This window comes from Chlorocebus sabaeus, chromosome 5 (assembly GCF_047675955.1).
Source record: "Chlorocebus sabaeus isolate Y175 chromosome 5, mChlSab1.0.hap1, whole genome shotgun sequence".
Taxonomy (NCBI): Eukaryota; Metazoa; Chordata; class Mammalia; order Primates; family Cercopithecidae; genus Chlorocebus; species Chlorocebus sabaeus.
In genome coordinates, this window is record NC_132908.1 from 70,617,633 (window position 1) to 70,632,574 (window position 14,942).

The window sequence follows — 14,942 nt, forward strand, 5'->3', positions numbered from 1 at the left end:
TCACCTTAAAAACTAGGTTTCTGTTTCTTTCTGGTTAGATCCTAGAGCAGGAGAACTCAGGAGTGATATTATATCCTATCTAGTCCCACCACAGCCTTCCTTCCTTCCTCCCACAGAGATAACATTGTATAAAACTGTATTTACAGGAAAACCAGTTAAAAATTAAGGGTGTGTGCAAAAGTAGACAGGAGAGTCAGACATATCAATGTAGGGATGGCTTTGGGGAATGGGGGAACTGGGTTCCACACTGGAACCTGGGGTCATGTATCATGTACCAGGTGGGGAGAAGTGTAGCCAATCTCAGCGCCAATTTGAGGGGAAGCCAGTCATTCCAGGAGAAGAGGTGAGGGGAGAGAGCTGTTGGCTTTCATAATGCAGTCTTAATTATCCAGCCACCCTCCTGCCACATGGCAGAAGCCAGGTGGCGGCGATGGTGGTGGGGGAAACAAAATACACAGTCTCTGGCAAGCCCCATAGGGAAAGGAGGGCTCAGAAGGCATAGCGGGTCCGGATATCCTCGAGTTTCTTGGACACCTCGGGTGGGGTTCGGTCCAGTTCTTCAGAGACGTTCTTTTGTTTGTTGGGTTCCATGGAATTGAACTGCTCACAGAGGTCTCCATCAATCACATTCTAAGATATGGAGAAACAGAAGGAAAAAAATGGTGAGATGCCCAAAGAAAATGGCACATGCTAAAGCAGCAGTTGTAGGGAAAGCTGTTTTTATTTTTTAGTTTTTGAGACAGGGTCTCAAACCCTATCACCCAGATTGCAGTGCAGTGGGATAATCATGGCTCACTGCACTCTCTAAACTCTGCGGCTCAGCCTCCCAACTGGCTAGGACCACAAACGTGTGCCACCACGCCCAGACAGGGAAAGCTTTTTATTCTCCACTCGATACTTGAACCCCGCTTGTAGATCCAGGAACTCTATCTAAGCTGACTCTTGGTACTCAGAGTTCAGATTGGCAGAAGCAGTGAAGCCTTTGCTCTGGCTGTGGTCTGCCCCGAAGGGAGCACCCTCCCTGGTACTATTCCCATCATTCTGTTGCCTGTGCTGCTCCTTTACTCAGGATCTCCCTTTCCAGCTCAGATTCCCCCAACCTACCTTCACAGGGAAGTAGTAGGAACGAAAGCTGAGGTGGTCCCGCCCACAGAGAGGGGGATGTTCAGACCGCAGGTGCATTTCCACATGCTGGAAGAAGTCATGGTCCTGGCAGAAGAAACAAAAAATCTGTCACTGAGAAGTGATTTCAACTAGTCTAGAGTTTCCACAAGCACAATGAACAGACAAGCCATTCATTTTTACCATACAAACACAAGGGAAATATCTAATCACTTTCTGATAATCACAGGTTTTTCTGCTACAACACGATAGTTAAAATCCAAAAGGAGACCTCGTGTTGTCTGCAGTGCAAAAGAGAATGCCACACATAAAGAATGGTTTGTGAGGTCAGATTCCTGATCCCAGCTTCCTTTGCTGGAATAAAACATGCCGAACTCTGGCAAACCTAGACTGGACTCCATATGGTGATGTGTGCCCCAGCAGGGATCATCCCATCAATCCTGGCAATCCTAGTCTGTGGAGTCCGGTTCTAGAGCTTTGGGCTCAGGCTAACCTTGTAAACTCGCATCAGACTGAAGCAAACCCTAGTACAGTATAAAAACAAATGGCCTGCCCGGGCGCAGTGGCTCATGCCTGTAATCCCAGCACTCTGGAAGGCCAAGGCAGGCGGATCACGAGGTCAGGAGATCGAGACCATCCTGGCTAACATGGTGAAACCCTGTCTCTACTAAAAATACAAAAAATTAGCCAGGTGTGGTGGCGGGCGCCTGTAGTCCCAGTTACTTGGGAGGCTGAGGCAGGAGAATGGCGTGAACCTGGAAGGCGGAGTTTGCAATGAGCCGAGATTGTGCCACTGCACTCCAGCCTGGGTGACAGGAGACTCCAACCCCCCCCCCAAAAAAAAAAACACACAACAACAACAACAACAACAAATGGGCCTTCCCTGGGTGCGGGGGAATCAAGATTCCTATCTCCCCAAGTACTTCCGTCAGTCTATAATTCCCAGAGCATTATTAATTATATGTGGGGACAAATGAATTTGACCTCTTAGGTAGATTCAACACCAAGAAACAACCTTAAAAATCAAGGCCAGAGTAATGTGGGTGCTCTCACCTCATGGGACGTGAATGGCACAAGGATGCCAATTCCTCCAGACAAGGTGGTATAGACAAGTGATTCTGAGCCTCCAGGGATCAGCGTAGTCTTCTGTAAGGACAGCACCGTCTCTCCGACATGGTAGTTCATGATCACCTCTGCCTGTGAGTCAGAAACAGACTAGTGACTGTGTGTGCCCTCAGAAGCCTCCCTGGACTCCCGAGAGCATGCAGTGCTCCCTAAGGCACATTTCACCATCTATTAACATCCAAAAACTATTATAGAGGCCAACTGTGGGAGGATTGCTTGAGCCCAGGATTTCAAGACCAGCCAGGGCAACACAGTGAGGCCTCATAAACCCATACCCACAAAATTTGCCACGTTTGGTGGCATGTACTCTAGTCCCAACTACTCAGGAGGCTGAGGGGGAAGGATCACTTGAGCCCAGGAGGTGGAAGCTGCAGTGATCTGTGATCGTACCACCATACTACAGCCCAGGCGACCAAGCGACACCTTGTCTCAAAAACAAACAATAAATCCAAAAATTATTAAAACCTAAAAATACTTTAAAATTCTCACATTTACTTAAGGCTTAATGCCTCATAAAACATGCTAAACTTAGTGTTCATCATCTCTTAAAACGATAAGAACCATTTTGTTAAATTTATCAAGCTTGCCATAAAAAAAAAAAGGAAAACACAAAGAAAATTATAGAAAACAGCAATCACTAGGCTTATCTTCTAAAATAGAAAGTCCAGAGATCCTCTGTTAAAGCAGCATATACCTACAGGAGAAAGTAAAGCCCTGGACACACCTCAGAGCAGAGGACTAGGAATGGACTCTCTCGAAGGAACTCGCTACTCTCCAAGGAGATTTCTGCAGATTGGTAAGAAAGGACTGTGGAAGGACAGCACTCAAGCACAGTCGTGTGCACTATGAATAATTCACCAAAGGCAATTTCTCCAGTGACGGCAATAGGAGAAGTGCTAAGCAGCGCCCTCCCTGGGGCCCATTCTGCAATCTTACCTTCTGGGAGGCCCCATTGAGCAAGCCACGGTCCCACAGGGCTTTGTTTCCTGTAGGGTCCTCATCTACTTCATCATTGGTGTTAGGTGGGAGCCTCACCTACAAGGAAGTGACACAAGTCACAGTGCTGGGGCCCAGACCTGCTCACCTGGGTCGCCAAGCAACAGGTCTGGCCCAGGTCCTTGCCAAGTCAGCCATAGGGGCACTGCCTAGACAGAGGCCTGAGCCTGTGTGTCCTGCACCTGCTCTGGTGGGCAGGAGCTGTGTCTGAGGAGCAAGAAACTCAAAAGAATCGACCCATGAGCAGGAGTTTAACACAGCTAAGGATAATACCAAAACCACACAACACAGACAACAGACATTCCAAAGTTCTTATAAAACGTAAAAAGAAATATTAGCCATTAGCTCAAACTAAACCTATCATTAAATCATGTTCAGTAGAGAGGAGAGCGATAAACCAGAGAAAAATCCAAGACTAGTAAGAAGGCTTAAAGAACAGATTGCTTGTAGAGTTAGCTTTAGTAGGATGGAATTTTATATCCATTTTTACTCCCCAGAATTGATTCATCTTTGGCTTTACCCACAACAAACTGAGCCAGCTTTCCTACACATCACTGTAACCCAAGTGAACAACATCAACTCACCACACATATGTTGCCAAACTTGTCTGCCCCAGCAACAGTGTCATAGTCCAGGAGGCTGGCTGTAGTGACCCATCGAGGGTAGGTATCATCAGCAAAGATGATAAGCTGGTTTTCATTACGCTTGTAGCGAACCCAGATGAAACTTTCTTGGACATCAGATACAATTACCCTATGTCCAATAGTCTGGATCCCAGAGATATAATTGGCAATATGCTGGGGAAAACAAGGACAATAGTGGGTGTAATCTTGGGGTTCAGAACCCAAAGAAAGTCCAGCTTTCCGTATGACATATATAGGGTCAGCAGAACAGCAAATATCAAAAAACAGCAGTTAGCAATGAATTCTAGGTGGGAAAAAGAGCCAAACAGCTTTTAATATAGTGCAAATATACGCCTAACTCTCAGAGTTACATTCCTTACAGAAGCTAGCAAAATAGAAAGCTGGTTCTTGTTTGGTAAGTCAAGAAATGAGAATTCTCTACTCCTGCTCCTCTCAAAACTCAAGGGCTGGTGCGGTGGCTCACGCCTGTAAACCCAGGACTTTGGGAGGCCAAGGTGGGCGGATCACGAGGTCAGGAGTTAAGAGACCAGCCTGGCCAACATGGTAAAACCCTGTCTCTACTAAAGATACAAAAAACTGGCCGGGCGCGGTGGCTCAAGCCTGTAATCCCAGCACTTTGGGAGGCCAAGATGGGCAGATCACGAGGTCAGGAGATCAAGACCATCCTGGCTAACATGGTGAAACCCCGTCTCTACTAAAAAAAATACAAAAAACTAGCCAGGTGAGGTGGCGGGCGCCTGTAGTCCCAGCTACTCGGGAGGCTGAGGCAGGAGAATGGTGTGAACCTAGGAGGCGGAGCTTGCGGTGAGCTGAGAGCCGGCAACTGCACTCCAGCCTGGGCAACAGAGCGAGACTCTGTCTCAAAAAAAAAAAAAAAAAAAATTAGCTAGGCGAGGCAGCATGCATCTGTAATCCCAGCTACTTGGGAAGCTGAGGCAGGAGAATCACTTGAACCCAGGAGGCGGAGGTTGCAGTGAGCCGAGATTGCACCACTGCACTCCAGCCTGGGCAACAGGGCGAGACTCCATCTCGAAAAAAAATAAAGGGCATAATTCTGAAGCTGGAATTGGGGTAACACAAGTCCTAATAAAGATAAGATTTTAAAACTCAATGCCCACCACCCCACCAATGCCCCCACCCTTGACATGTGAGCTAGATCTCAGCACCAACGCCAGCACACTTACCTTATTCTCGCATTTTCGGAGTAACTTCTTCTTTCCCAGGTCATAGACACGCAACAGCTTCCCCACACCAATCAACACCCTCCCTTGGAATGGGGCAATGGCAGCAGGGACCTCTTCCACCGGAGTCTATAGAGGAAAAGCACGTAATACAGCTATTACAAATGCCAGCCAGACACAGGCCCCACCTCTCCGCCTAGAAATGCCTTCTTTCACAGGAGCCTATCATTAAGAAACATACCAGTGATCTTATTTTGCTAATGAATCAGCGTGTTGGGGTGAACAGGTCCCACATGCTGCATTCACCCAGCAGAGGGATCAATGCTACAAGTGACAAGAAGTTCTGGTACCTGATGACAGCTGCCCAGAGCCTGTGCTTGGTTTAACTGGCCTCATGAAATAATAGTGAAGCCTTAGTAGCTAAGAAGTGACTGTAATTTGTGGAGGGACAGGAAAGAAATGCTAGTGAAAAATGACATTTTTTTTTTTTTGAGACAGGGTCTCACTGTCGCTCAAGCTGGAGGGCTGTGGCAGGCGTAATCACGGCTCACTATAGTCTGGACTTCCTGGGCTCAGGTGATCCTCCCACCTCAGCCTCCCGAGTAGCTGGGACTACAGGCATGTGCCATCACACCCAACTAATTATCTGTATTTTCTGTAGAAACTGAGTTTCACCACATTGTCCAGGCTGGTCTCAAACTCTTGGGCTCAAGTAATCTGCTCGACTCAGACTCCCAAAATGCTGGGATTACAAGCGTGAGCCACTGCACCCAGCCTAGTGACATCTCAGTTGTAAAGGAGAGACAAATTTTATACGCAAAAGGGTCTATGAAGTATTTCTTAGAGGATACCCTCCTTATGGTAGGGTTGAAGGAATTCACATGCTGTCAGTGTGGAGGAGAATATTATTTTTATTTTTATAATTATGGTAAAACAGACATAACATAAAGTTTACCATCTTAATCCTTTTTTTTTTTTTTTTTTTTTTTGAGACAAAGTCTCACTCTGTCGCCCAGGCTGGAGTGCAGTGGCGCAATCTCAGCACAGTACAACCTCTGCCTCCCAGGTTCAAGCAACTCTCCTGCCTTAACCTCTGGAGTAGCTGGGGTTACAGGCGCCCACCACCATGCCTGGCTGATTTTTTATTTTTAATAGAAATGGGATTTCACCACGTTGACCAGACTGGTCTTGAACCCCTGACCTCAGGTGATCCACCCACCTCGACCTTCCAAAGTGCTGGGATTACAGGAATGAGTCACCATGCCCAGTCATTTTTAAGTATACACTTCAGTGGCATTAAGCACATTTACTGTGGTGTAACTATCATCTCCAGCTTTTTTTTCATCTTCCCAAACTGAAACTCTGTACCCATTAAACAGTAACTTCCCAGAGAATGCAGATGGAAAAGAATACTAAATCTTTTTTTTTTTGACAGTCTCACTCTGCCACCCAGGCTAGAGTGCAATGGCACAATCTCAGCTCACTGCAACCTCCGCCTCCCGGGTTCAAGTGATTCTCCTGCCTCAGCCTCCCAAGTAGCTGGGATAACAGGTACATGCCACCATGCCTGGCTGATTTTATATTTTTAGTAGAGATGGGCTTTCATCACGTTGGTCGGGCTGGTCCCAAAGTGCTGGGATTGCAGGTGTGAGCCACCGCACCCAGCCAGAATATTAATTATTTAAACTACTGAATTTTGGTCACAAATTGTTGCCCGCTTATTAAAACAGTAAGAAAGGGACCGATTCAATGTGCATCCATCTCCCCATTATGGGTGGTTAGCACAAAGCCTTACTGTGGAATGCACAGGCACAAGAGCATCACCGCAGCTAGAAGGCCCCAGCATTTTCCATGTGCTGGTAAGAGATGGATTGGAATCAAGGAGCTGGTCCCCAAAAGACCTGACCCATAACATAAGCAAAAGTGAGAGAATTCAATAGGACTTAAGATCTAGGAGAACCACTCACTGGCTGATTCCTACCTTGTGCAAAAACTCCAGTTTTTCCCCACTGTTCACAAGCTTGTAAGTATAGACGAAGCCCCCTGCCACAGATCGGGGGTTCAGTATCAGGTCCTTGGCCACACCCACCAGCACATACCAGTCTTCACCAGTGTTGGAGAACCTGCACACAGCCACGCTACACACAGAGTAAGAAGCAAGAGTAAGGCCTTCGTCAAAACCCAGAGAGCTCCTGTTCCAGGCTACCAAACCCTGAACTGTCCTGGGTTCCTTACCTAAAAGCTGCCTCATTCTGTTCCAGCTGGACAAGGTCCAGTGTGTTCCCCTGAATGGGATTCATCACTCGGATCACAGACGCCCACTGCCCATTGCCAGCCTTGGGAGCTCCAAAGATGGATTCAGGGAGGTTTTCATTGAGGAATGCTGCTGCCATCTCTGCGGCCAGCTCCCGCTCATCCTCCCCTGCTGCTTCCACCATTTCCTAAACCCAAAACACCAAAAAACTGAGTTGGCATGTTCGGAGGTAGGGGCTTGCTGAGAAGAGGATAGGTAGCAAGAACACTCCAAGGGGTTTTTTTTTTTTTTTTTTTTTTGAGAAGGAGTCTCGCTCTGTTGCCCAGGCTGGAGTGCAGTGGCACGATCTCAGCTCACTGCAAGCTCCGCCTCCCAGGTTCACGCCATTCTCCTGCCTCAGCCTCCCGTGTAGCTGGGACTACAGGCGCCCGCTGCCACGCCCGGCTAGTTTTTTTTTTTTTTTTTTTTTTGTATTTTTAGTAGAGAATGGGTTTCACCATGTTAGCCAGGATGGTCTCGATCTCCTGACCTTGTGATTCGCCCGTCTCGGCCTCTCAAAGTGCTGGGATTACAGGCATGAGCCACCGCGCCCGGCCCCAAGGGGTTCTTAATACATAAAGCAGCAAAGTCAGCAGTCCCAACTAGGATTTCCCGACATGAATATTAAAAGGAGAGGTGTACAGACTAGGTAAGACAGAAGATCACAAAAGGGAAATCCAGACATTGCTAGTTACATATTAGTAGAAAACACCAAAGAGAACAATAGCTGTGACTAGTGGCTTGAGAAAATGACAATGGAAACTCCATTTTTCTTTTTTTTTTGAGACGGAGTCTTGCTCTGTCACCCGAGCTGGAGTGCAGTGGCCAGATCTCAGCTCACTTGCAAGCTCTGCCTCCCAGGTTTACGCCATTCTCCTGCCTCAGCCTCCCACGTAGCTGGGACTACAGGCGCCCGCCACCTCACCCAGATAGTTTTTTTTTTGTATTTTTTAGTAGAGACGGGGTTTCACCCGTGTTAGCCAGGATGGTCTCGATCTCTTGACCTCGTGATCCGCCCGTCTCGGCCTCCCCAAGTGTTGGGATTACAGGCTTGAGCCACCGCGCCCGGCCAGAAACTCCGTTTTTCTATCCAACCCATCTGATTTCCCCTACTAAGACTACTCTGTCTCCACTCTTTAAGGCTGGATACAGTACTACGTGGTTGTAGCTATTTGGTTTTTGCTAGGCAATGAGTTCTAGAAAGAGCTGGTATTGTGGAGAACATGAAAGCTGTCTCCTTTGGGCCCAAATCCAGGAAATACAGTCTATTTTGGAAGCTCAGAGACTGGAGAATTCTGTTTCAGAGAGGGAACTTAATTGCGAATAAATGGAGGTCAAACTATAGTCCTGGGTTACAAGAAAGGCTCTAACATGAAGTACTTTGGGGCAAAGGCCTCTGCTTAAAGAAGCTGAAAAGAGCCTAGATCTTTAAAAACAAAGAATATAACAACAATTACAGGAGTTTAAACTTTTGACAGAGTCTCATGTCCAGAGTGCCACTGGTATGCAGTGGTGTGCGCCAACATACCAGGAGTGCACCAACACACCAGGCTATCTTTCAAAATTTTTAATAGAGGTGCGGTTTTGCTATGTTGCCCAGGCTGGTCTCAAACTAGCAATCCTCCCATCTCAGCCTCCCAAAGTGCTGAGCAGTTTAAACTTTTCAACATAATTTCACACATCTTTTAACAGAACCCCTGAACGTTAGTCTCATTACCTCTGCCATCTGCTGCTTTCTCTGAGCTTTTGTGGCCTCAGTGTAGGCATTGTGGTCCGTTTCAATGATAATAAGGTTGTTACTCTCAGGGTGGATGACAAATTTCCTGGGTGTGTACTGCAGTGGGAAGGCTACTTGATTGAAGACAGCACCGAGCTTCTCTAATGCCAAAATGCTATGACAGAAAAGCAAGGCAGTTATTTAATACTCACTCAGGACCTAGAAACTGGTGGTGAAATAGGCTTTGAGCAGTCCGTAAACACATCAATCCCTGAAGCTCTAACGTTGGCATTAGGCAACATTAAACAACAGCCTCCTAATCTAGAAAACTGCACTGCAGACACAGAGATCCGGGAAGGGTCTTCCCATTTGGCAACACCCTACCACAATTCATGGCAATTCTAGTTCTCACCAATGAAACACAAACGATTGTCAAAAGATTTTTTTTTAATCACTCTAATGATAACAAAGCGCCCAATCCCAAATTTGTTGTGAACACTGCAATTACCTGAACATATATGGTATCTGTAGTGACTGCTTCATTAAATAAAGTGGATGCCTTTGTGAACAAAAATCACCTCAGTTTTGGAAAACTTTGACAATGCAAGAGACAGCAAATAGGGGACCTACAAATTTCTATCGAATTGGACAGAGATGCACACATAAGCCAAACTATGTGCAAAACGGGCAGAACCCAGGTACCCTAAAAAATATAGTTACCTGATCTCTAATGATGGAGTTTTATTTGTAGTTTATTCTCTACATTTAAAAAGATACGGGCTGGGCACAGTGGCTCACGACTGTAATCTCAGCACTTTGGGAGGCCGAAGCGCTCAGATCACCTAAGGCTAGGAGTTCAAGACCAGCCTGGGCAACATGGGGAAACACCAACTCTATTGAAAATACCCAAAAAAAGCTGAGTATGGTGGCACGCACCCGTAGTCCCAGCTACTTGGGAGGCTGAGGTGGGAGAATCTCTTGAGTTCAGGAGCTCAAGACCAGCCTGGGCACCAAGGTGAAATCCTGTCTCTATTTAAAAAACCACAAAAACTAGCCGGGCATGATGGCATGCGCTTATAGTCCCACCAGGTACTTGGGAGGTTGAGGCAGAAATAGCTTGAGTCCAGGAAGTTGGGGCTGCAGTGAGCCATGATCACACCACTGCACTCCAACCTGTACAACAGAGCAAGACCTTGTCTCAAAAAAATAAATTTAAAAATAAAAATAATTTAAAAAATGAACTGCCCCCAAGCACTATGCTTTTATGTCTCTTTCATCTTCCCTGATTTAGTTTTGGGGGGAAGTAAGTTCTGCTCCTAGGAAAGCCTAAAAATCTGTAGGGATCATCTAAATCTATAGGAATTCAGGAGGTAGGGACCACAGATGAGGATACAAGGCTGGCTTAAAAGACAAGGGGAACACTGACAGGCACGTATGCATGTGGGTGAAGCATTCCAGCACAGGCAGAGATTTAAAAAATATTAAGTGATGTAGAGGAGTGCACGGAGATCAATTCTGCTAGAGCAGAAGATAAATACAAAGATGACAGAAAGAAAAAGGACAATGACCATAAAAAGACGCTGAAAGTTGCTGCAAAGAAATTTTGAGAGCTCATTTGATAAGCAATAGTGATTAATCTATCAAGAGGCCATAGTTTCATTATGAACAGCCAATAATTATAACCAGGATGTGAACAACTTTGGTCGCTTAATTTTAAAAGCCCCCAAAAACTTGAGGAAGCCAAACTGACTGGGTTATTTTAGGTTCTTTTCCATCTTGCAAGCAATATTACATATAGTGCTCAAACTTCACATCAATATTATCAGGAAGAACAGTTCCATCAACTTTTTTCATGTAGGTTAAAATTTAAGATTTAATACCACAAATGGCAAGACAAGAGTAAGAAAGGTTATCAATGCAGAGATCCAATACTTGCTCTAAAACTAATCCAATGGCAATGCCCTTTCACTAGAAAACAAAAATCTGAAATCTCAGGAAGATTGGACTGTATTAAAGCTTTGCCTTGAAAGTCTTAACAGAAGCTAAAACACCGAAACTTGGCTCTCAGGTACTAAAACGCTGAGCCAAATGAAGGTTTCAATTGCAACACACAAGCTTCATGGTAAAGTCGTCTCTCTGCCACCTCTTCACAGCCTCCTCCAACACTCTGGCAGAACCAGTCTGAGCCCTTGGCAGAAAGGCTTCCTGCTGAGCTTCACTCACTCACTCACCGCAGGGTGTTGGTGGAGATGGCCACAATGCCCTCGGGACACTGTTCCGAGGCAAAACCCGATGCAAATTCCAGTGTCTCGTAAGACAGGGGGGTGAGATGGAAGCGAGATTGGTAAGAATAGCTCAACCATGAGCGGCTTGACATGGCCAATACCTGAGGGGAAAAAAAAACAGCTCCAATAAGGTTTGGGAAAAAATACAAACATGGTAAGGTGATCAAAAGCCCTATCCCCAAATTTCAGTCTGCAGAGTATCCTAAGATATTCTAGAAATCTAACAGGCTATCTTAAGAAAAAGAGGGCTACAGAGAGGCACCATGGCTTAGCATATGTGAAAAGCATGGGCTACGAGCCATATGATCTAGACTAATCACTTCACCTCTCAAAGCCTGCTTCCGCGCGTATAAAATGAAAATAGTACCACAAGGCTGGACAGCTGCAAGAATTAAATGGAATGAAGGCCAGGTGTGGTGGCTCATGCCTATAATCCCAGCACTTTGGGAGGCTAAGGTGGGCAGATCACCTGAAGTCAGGAGTTCGAGACCAACTTGGCCAACATAGTGAAACCCCATCTCTACTAAAAATACAAAAATTAGCTGGGCCTGGTGGCATGCACCTGTAATCCCAGCTACTCGGGAGGCTGAGGCAAGAGAATCGCTTGAACCCAGGAGGCGGAGGTTGCAGTGAGCCAAGCTTGCACCATTGCATTCCAGCCTGGGCAACAGAGTGAGACTGCATCTCAAAAAAAAAAAAAAAAAGAATTAAATGGAATCAGTTAGCACAGTGCCCAGAAACATTAACATTCTTAACTATAAAGGATACAATGTTTCCTAATCTCTTTCACATTAGGTAGTAAACTTGACACTGATCTAAGACTGGGATAAAACCTGAGAATTCTCATGGCTAGTGGTGTCCTAGAGGGGAGGTTTCCAGCCCTATTTGACCAGCCAGAGGGCTAAAGGGATCGGTATCTCAACCCAACTATAACCAAATCATGACACGGTGCCATGGAGCCCCAGTGAGGAAGCTCTAGGTTAGGAAACTCAGGACTTCCCACATGAAGGAAACCAATCAAGATGGAGTGGCAAATGAGTAAAAGCAAAGCTTACAACAAAGATTGTTCTCAGATGGTGCCACTAAAATCCCAAACATGTTGCCTGTCCCCAACCTTCATTACTTACTGCCTCCTGGCCTTGCATTCGGACTCGGAACAGCTTCACAGGACGGGACCCCAGGTACCGAGTGCGAGTGTCAGACAAATCCCCAGTGACAGGGTCCAGGACAGTCCTCAGCAGCACACCGTTCTAATCAAAAGGAGAGGAGCAGGTGAAGCCTTATGGAAGTTTATCAGCTATGACAGGAAAATCTCTCCCTTGGCTACTTCATATAAGAAATTAGAGCAGATGGAAAGAAATGACTTGGTTGTTTAAAAAAGATCCTAACAATCAGATAGCCATTCATTAATTCTCTCATTAATCACTTAATCATTCAAAATTATGGAGCATCTACTAAGTAAAAACACACTTATTTTTCACTATATCTTCTTAATATTTCTTTTTACCATGTATGTTAAACCCTTCTTCACTATTGTATATTTCAAATAAATAATTAAATAACCACAAAGACCATGGTTCCTAAACAGCACTTCTTCTTAAAGGAACAAGGTTCCTAAAAGGAATGACTAGTTTGGGGCTGGGGCAAGAATGTTATGTGGGGACACTTTCTTGTGCAACAAGGCAAGGAAACCCCTACAAATTGTGGGGTCATGTTAAAAGGACAAAGGAACTAACTTCAAATAGAAATTCCCACTCTTCTAGAATGAGGCAATTTACCAACCCCCACCCCCCTCAAAAAAAAGCCAGGTGAGGTGGCTCACATCTGTAATCACAGCACTGTGGAAGGCCAAGGAAGGATGACTGCTTGAGGCCAAGAGCTCAAGAACAACCTGGCCAATATAGTGAGACTCTGTCTCTGTTTAAAAAAAAAAAAGAGGAGTTTTAAGCACAAATACATAAAAATCCACAAGTTTATGATGTTACTCTATTTTTTTTTTTTAATTTTATTTATTTCTTGAGACAGGGTCTCACTGTCACCCAGGCTGGAGCACAGTGCCACAATCTTGGCTCAATGCAGCCTCCACCTCCCAGGCTCAAGCAATCCTCCCACCTCAGCTTCCCAAGGAGCTAAGCTCAAGCGATCCACCCACCTCAGCCTCTCAAAGTGCTGGGATTACAGCACCTGACCAGCGTTACTCTAAAAAACAGCAAAAAACCCACTTTACGGGTCCCCACTGAAGGGAGTGCTGTGGCTCTCACTCCTTATCCTGAAAACAGGTGAACAATGGGAAAAAAAGTACTTTTCCTTTTCCTGTATGAACTGAGAGTAAGCAAAGAGATGATGCAAATTTTGTCTTTAGAACTCCAACTAATTAAATCCCAAAAAAAATCATCATTTTCCAACTACTAAAGAAAGAATGAACCTAGGCAATGTGTGTAATAGCTGTAAGTAAAAGGTTGATGGGAACTTTAACACAGATACAGATAAACATCCCAACATCACTGTGAGTGGGACAACCAGACATTACACACCTCCTGACATGATGCAATAGGAGTAAACAGCACCACCTATATTCCTGTCCCCCTCCCCTAATAATGAAATCTGAATCTAACCAACTTTCTTCTTCTGCAATATCCGATACTATAGCTACCCCAAGCCACATGTGGCTAGTCAGAACTGAGACAGGACCCGGCGTGGTTTCTCACACCTGTAATCCCAGCCCTTTGGGAGGCCAAGGCGGGTGGATCGCTTGAGCTCAGGAGGTCAAGATCAGCCTGAGCAACATGGCAAAACCCCATCTCTACTAGACACAAGAAAAACTAGCCAGGAGTAGTGGTGCACACCGTAATCCCGGCTACTCAAGAGGCTCAGGCATGAGAATCGCTTGAACCCAGGAGGCAGAGGCTGCAGTGAGCTGATATCACACCACTGCACTCCAGCCTGGGCAATGGAGTAAGACTCTGTCTCAAGGAAGAAATTATTTTTTTAACAAAAATAAATTTTAAAGAGAACTAAGACGTTAAGTATAAAGTGCCAAATACCAGATTTCAGACTTAGTTTAAAAAAAAGAGAGAGAAAAAAAGGTAAAATAGCTCAGCAATTTTTATATTAACTACATGTTGGAATGATTTTAGATATACAGAGTTAATAAAACACCAAAACTGGCCCGGCACAGTGGTTCATGCCTGCATTCCCATTAGCACTTTTGGAGGTCAATGTAGGAGGACTGCTTGAGGCCAGGAGTTCAAGAGAAGACCAGCCTGAGCAACACAGCGAGACCCTGTCTCTGCTTTTTTTTTTTAAAGGAAAAAAAAAAAAACATTAAAATTACTTTTTTCCTGTTTGTGGCTACTAGAAAATTTAAATTACACCTGTAGCTCACCTTGTATTTCTAAGGGACGGCATGGTCTAATACTCTACCCACCAGCTTGATACAGAGGATACAGGAACATTGAACACACAAGGAATGACTTTAAAGTCCAGAAGGTGGGAAATGCTACAAGACAAATGATCTTATCTTGTAATGCTTCAAAATGGGGTAGGACAGTTTAAGAGACATAAAAAGACAGATGAAGC

The 14,942-nt window shown here is 45.3% G+C and overlaps 1 protein-coding gene across 1 annotated transcript in view; it reads right to left on the bottom strand.

Moving 5' to 3' along the window:
- The window catches only part of SF3B3 (splicing factor 3b subunit 3), a 50,451-nt gene continuing 35,509 nt past the window's right edge, over nucleotides 1–14,942 (bottom strand). The window contains exons 16-26 of the mRNA XM_007993675.3: nucleotides 12,491–12,613; nucleotides 11,310–11,464; nucleotides 9,079–9,253; nucleotides 7,304–7,509; nucleotides 7,050–7,206; nucleotides 5,072–5,197; nucleotides 3,828–4,040; nucleotides 3,184–3,282; nucleotides 2,176–2,319; nucleotides 1,105–1,209; nucleotides 1–630 (exon numbers count right to left, since the gene is read on the bottom strand). Of these exons, the coding sequence (XP_007991866.1) occupies nucleotides 490–630; nucleotides 1,105–1,209; nucleotides 2,176–2,319; nucleotides 3,184–3,282; nucleotides 3,828–4,040; nucleotides 5,072–5,197; nucleotides 7,050–7,206; nucleotides 7,304–7,509; nucleotides 9,079–9,253; nucleotides 11,310–11,464; nucleotides 12,491–12,613 (1,644 nt within the window). The 3' untranslated portion in view covers nucleotides 1–489. The remainder of the gene's footprint in view (nucleotides 631–1,104; nucleotides 1,210–2,175; nucleotides 2,320–3,183; nucleotides 3,283–3,827; nucleotides 4,041–5,071; nucleotides 5,198–7,049; nucleotides 7,207–7,303; nucleotides 7,510–9,078; nucleotides 9,254–11,309; nucleotides 11,465–12,490; nucleotides 12,614–14,942) is intronic.